At 44.7% G+C, this 5809-nt stretch overlaps 1 protein-coding gene across 1 annotated transcript in view; it reads right to left on the bottom strand.

Annotated features, from left to right (window-relative positions):
- Positions 1 to 5809, bottom strand: part of TXNDC5 (thioredoxin domain containing 5 (endoplasmic reticulum)) — a 35420-nt gene that overhangs the window by 14387 nt on the left and 15224 nt on the right. The window contains exon 4 of the mRNA XM_008590330.1: positions 5431 to 5536. Within this exon, the coding sequence (XP_008588552.1) occupies positions 5431 to 5536 (106 nt within the window). The remainder of the gene's footprint in view (positions 1 to 5430; positions 5537 to 5809) is intronic.

Below are 5809 nucleotides of genomic sequence, written 5' to 3'. Positions count from 1 at the left end.
ATATCCTCTTCTTTTAAGGCCCTCAGAACCACACCCCGACCACCATTCCTAATCCATTCACCACTGTACAGTCCTACAATCCAATCACCTCTTCAAGGCTCCACCTTCCAATTACCATAATAGGCTCTCCTCTTCTTTTAAGGCCCTCAGAACCACACCCCGACCACCATTCCTAATCCATTCACTACTGTACAGTCCTACAATCCAATCACCTCTTCAAGGCTCCACCTTCCAATTACCATAATAGGATTTCCCACCCTCTGAACAGTCACCGTGGGGACCAAGTTTCTAATACATAAAACTTGGGGGACACAATTCAAGCTTCAGTGACTTTTGGGGGGACATAATTCAATCCACTACACCCTCCCTCACCTGGTGACTTCGAACCTTTGTGTGATGCTGCTGTGTTCAGCAAGGCCAGGACAAAAAGACTTCATCAAGTCCTCTGGATGCTTCCACAGTAAGCCCCTCGCCAGTCTCCCCTCAGCAAATGCTCCAGAACTGAGGCTCCAGGATTGACATCCCCAGCCCAAAATGTGACCAAGCAAATCAGACAACTGCAGAGCAGTCCACCCCAACTCTGTCCCTTTCTGTTAAATGTAATCTGAGATTTCCCACAGAATACAAAGTAAAATTCCTGATGGATTTACTCTGAAGGGATTAGTGCCTAAAGACAGTGAGGTAGCAGAATGGACAAAACTGAGAAGGCAAAACCACGAGGGAGCAGGATGCCTGGTCATCCTGGTGCATACAAATGAGAGGAAAACTGTGACAGAAGACAAGACTAGGTGATGGCAGGCAAACCAGGCGAACAAAAGGCAGCGAAGAGAACACCATGGGCTTCTCTTTTAAGAAAGAGAAACTGCACTTTTAAGAAAGAATATAATTCACACGACTAAGTTTGGAACAGAAACACACAAGAGCGGAAAAGTGGCTTCTTAAAAGATGCTTTTGCCAGTACCTGAGCAGACACCAGTGTGTGCAACTATACAGACACCACAGCACTACAGAATTCTAAATTTCTCAAATTTTGAGGCCAGGTACAGCTGTGGCTTCCAACAAAAGTAACCAAAAGTGAGGAAGATCATTGAATCACTGTTTTGCTGCAGATGCATGGGTGTATATTACTCAATTTTTATCTGGAGGTTCACATTCCTATTAAAAATAATAACCAGGTTAAGTTATTAAAGGCTTTAAAAGTGTTGACAGCTCAAAGCCATGCAGAGTTGTAGTCATGAAGCACAATGAAGTTTCCTTTCTCCTGCTAGCTTGTCAAAACTTTCAAAGTGCTAAGCACCCACACAAAAGAACACCAAGAGAACGACGGTGAGGAGTCAGTGAGTTCAGATAAGGTGGAACAGAACACCACGTGTCATCCTTCCGAAGCTGTTCAAAGTATTAAAATGTTCATTTATGGCATCTATGGGGGCACCGCTGCTTCCTGTGCTGCAGGGCACACATCTGGGCACTACCTGTCATCGCAGGAACACCGTGGTGTACAGAAATGGGTACAGCTGCACCCTGCTGGTCACAGGGCAGGCCGACATGACTCTTAAGAAAGCAATCTGACAACGTTCATGAAGAGCCACAAAGGCGATCTTGCTTTTTTTTTTCGCTTTGCAATTTTATGTCTGGGAATACATTCTTAAAACATCACTCCAAAGAAGGAAAAAAAGAGTCTTCCACAAAGATAAATATGTTCCTTACAGCATTACTGATGACAGAAAGCTTATAAATAATGTAAATATCCACTGAAGAAGAGTCAAATTGTGGCAAATCCATTTGATAAAATAATATATGATCCAAACAGAGACTACATAACTATATAAGAATCATTAAGGAAATGAAACATGTCCATATGATTATAACTGTTCAAGAAAAAAAAATACAGAACCAAATATGGCAATATAAAGTTGGGGTAGAATGTATAAAATGGCACATTTTCTTTTTTTGTTTGTTTGTTTCCTTAACATTGCCATAACACTAAGGGGGGAAAAAATCTAAATTTATCCTGCATGGATACAAAAAATGTATGTATTAAGTTATTTAGGTATAAACACTGATGAAGAAGTTTTATAAAAGTTTTTGTTTAACAAGCTAAGTTCAGATTGAAGATTAGTCTTGGTCTGTAGTATGAACTCTGAATCCTTGACCTTTTCCACAATTAGGCACACTGTCCTTGTTTCGGGCAATTATCTGAGACCTCTATTGCTTGGAGACACTGAAACAGGGCGAGAAGGTCCTGCAGTTCTGGGTGGCAAAGGGTGGGTGCCACATGGCCACCCCTCCCTACACCCAGGAAAACAGGATCTGCTCCTCAGCAAGTCGAGCTGAGCTTAGACACAGCCCCGCAGGCCTTCCTAGCCCGCGCTTGAGGCTGCCGCTTCCCCCAAGGGGAACGTGGTCCGTGAGATAAAATCTTCCTGCTCTCCTGACACTGCCTCCTGGTTTCTTGAATAAAGCATCATAGAAGACTGGCTTTTTTTGGTTAAAAGTTTATTTCAAAAGTTTATTTCTTTTTTTTTTTTTCTTTTTTGGCAGCTGGCTAGCATGGGGATCTGAACCCATGACCTTGGTATTATAAGGCTGTGCTCTAGCCAACTGAGCCAACTGGCCACCCCTAAAAGTTTATTTCAGAAACCTAAATACTGCATATTCTCACTCATATGTGGGCGTAAAAAATAAATAAGTTGACCTTTTAGAAGTAGAGACAGAACTGTGGTTACTAGAGGCTGGGAAGAGTGGGGCAGGGTAGTGGTTAAGGGAGACAAAATTACAGCTAGACAGGAGGAGTCAGTTACAGTGGTCTATAGCACTGTTAGGTGACTATAGTTGACCTTTTAGAAGTAGAGACAGAACTGTGGTTACTAGAGGCTGGGAAGAGTGGGGCAGGGTAGTGGTTAAGGGAGAAAAAATTACAGCTAGACAGGAGGAGTCAGTTACAGTGGTCTATAGCACTGTTAGGTGACTATAATTAACAGTAATTTATTGTGTGTTGTCAACTGGCTAAAAGAGAGGAGCTTAAATGTTCTAATGCAAAGAAATGATAAACTTTTGCGACGATGAATTTGCTTACTACCCTGACTTGATCATTACACATTGTATTCATGCACTGAAATATAACTCTGTACCCCATAAATATGTATAATTGATACATCTCAGTTAAAAATAATTTTTTTTTTTTTTTGTCTTTTGTCTTTTTCCGTGTCCGGCAACGGATCGCAACAAGATGACAGCTGTAAGCGGCAGGGCTCCAGAAAGATGCTGGGATTGCAAAAGACCACAGCTTACCTTCAGTCAGCAGATGCCCACCTGATACCATCCAGCAGCCTTAGTTAATTGTCAGAACTNCCGAACCCTCGGGCGGGAGCGCTGCCGCGCTTCCCAAGTGGCACACTATCCAGTGCGCCACTGGGCCGGCCCTAAAAATAATTTTTAAAAATTAAAAAAAAAATATGTTTACTTGAGGGTATTAACTCCTCTTTAAAACTGGTTTCTGGGGCTGGCTGGTTAGCTCAGGTGGTTAGAGCATGGTGCTGGTAACACCACGGTCTGGGGTTCCATCCCTGCAGGGCCAACCGCCAAAGAAAAAAAAAAATTGGTTTCCTCTTACACCCTACCAGCACCAAAAGAGACCATTTTCACAAAGAAAACATGTGAAGTTTAAATCTACATGAAAGCTACACCTGCTTATCCAGCTTTCTTGCCATGACTAAGATGCAAATTTACTATCTGAGAGGTTTGCGGTTTTCCCTGTCACCTAAAATTAGATAAGTCTTGGGCAAACACTCGATCAACACCATACACCATGCTGTGAGGTACAGTAGTGCTGAAGTGGCCAGTTTCTGATTAGTTGTGACAACTGCACAGAATATGGGACTCAGCTGAAGAGCCACAAAGACACCCTGACAGATGACAGCTGTAAGCGGCAGGGCTCCAGAAAGATGCTGGGATTGCAAATGACCACAGCTCACCTTCAGTCAGCAGATGCCCACCTGATACCATCCAGCAGCCTTAGTTAATTGTCAGAACTGCAATTATGTTCATGGGTTTCATTTGCTCTTAATACTTCATCAGAAACTCGCGGCTCAGGAACAATGACCATCTTTCCAGCCCCACCAACACAACAGCACAAACCACCGGCGTCCCGCTCAGCCTCTGTGGCCTGAGCACTCAGCACTGATCAGAACACACCACGTGCAGAGGGACGCCCAACGAGTGGTTTGGGATCACAATGATTTATCACAAAATGAAGACTCTCAGCATCAACTGGGGAGGGGAAGGACTATAAATTATTCTTAGTAAGTGCTATAGTCTGAAGGTCTGTCCTTTCCAAAGCCGATGTGGCAGTGTCGAAAGGTGGGATCTTTGGGAGGTGACTAGATCATGAGGACTATGCCCTCATGATCAGATTAATGGATTAATGGGCTAACAGGTGAGTGGGTCACCACAGGACCAAGACTGGTGGCTTCGTAAGTACAGCAAGTGAGCAGGTTAACAGGCGCTCATCAGTCCCTCTCAGCTGGTAATGCCCCGTGCCACCTCAGGACTCTGCAGAGTCCCCACCAGAAAGGAGGCCCTCACCAGATGCTGAGCCAGGCCCCTGGACTTCCTGACCTCCAGAACTGTGAGAAATAAACCTCTTTTTAAAATAAATTACCCAGTTTCAGGTATTGTTATAAGTGACAAAAAACAGACTACATACAGTAAGTAATATTCTTACAGTGCCTATCATTTCCTGGCATTATCCTTTCTGCAGGGAGGTGCAGGACACTAGGAGTATTAAGGTTATTAAGTGTTGTTATTGGCAAAGCCAGCTAGGACTTTGGAGACTGAGGATTGAGAAGGAAAGGAAAGGTCCACACTAGGGTACAGCTGGGGAAGTAAGACCGAGCCAGGGAGCTGCGGGGGTGGGCATGGAGGTCCTCGGGCAGGTGGGCGGGAAGCACCAAAGCTACCCTGCACTGGATACTCTGGCTTGGGCCTGGCCCTGACCCCAGGGAGCCAAGAGTCAATGTCTGATGCTACAGAATCGCTGTTAAGTGTCTCACACGCGAGGGTGGCATTGTGGCTATGCTAACAAGTGCCCATCTGTGAGACTGCACACAAAATGCTTACAAATGACACTCCCTGAGGACTGACTGCAGCCAAGCAAGGGTGGGCGGCAGGGGGGATAGACAGGGTCGGAAACAGCAACAACTGCTGACGCTGGGCCTCTGCTCTCTACTTCTGTGCACATTTGGATATGTCCATCACAAAAAGTTTTTTAAAAAGGTATAATACTAACATTCATAATGTCAACGGTGAGTTTCAAAAAAGTAAAGAATTCCTTTCAATTCCTAGCCACACAATTATTCACTTCAACTGGCCTCTGCCCAGTTACATGTTACCCCCAAAATGCCTGCAGGCAGGAAAGAGGGAGGCACTCACGGGGGGCTCCTCGTTAAGCGTCTGCAGCATCCAGGTTTCCAGAGTCTCGAAGTCCCGAGGACCTTGGTACTTCACAGCTTCTTGGCCAGGCTTGAAAAACTTTAAGCTGAAAGAGTAACAAAGGATTAGACAGAGCAAAATTTTGAAGCACGTTGAACTCCCTGAGTTGAGCACACTGCCTTATCCAAGAGCAAACTCATTTAGCAAAACAATCAGAGAATGAGCTGTCGAGGGGCTGCAGCCAGATCTGTATCTGCCGCTCTCTGATAAAACTGGAAAACGAGGGGCTGGCCCGAGGCTCACTTGGGAGAGTATGGTGCTGACAACGCCAAGTCAAGGGTTAAGATCCCCTACTGGTCATTTTTTAAGAAAAAAAAAA

Source organism: Galeopterus variegatus, unplaced genomic scaffold (assembly GCF_000696425.1).
Source record: "Galeopterus variegatus unplaced genomic scaffold, G_variegatus-3.0.2 Scaffold6000, whole genome shotgun sequence".
Lineage (NCBI taxonomy): Eukaryota > Metazoa > Chordata > Mammalia > Dermoptera > Cynocephalidae > Galeopterus > Galeopterus variegatus.
The sequence above is the reverse complement of the archived record's forward strand: the minus strand, read 5'-3'. Positions and strand labels throughout refer to the sequence as shown.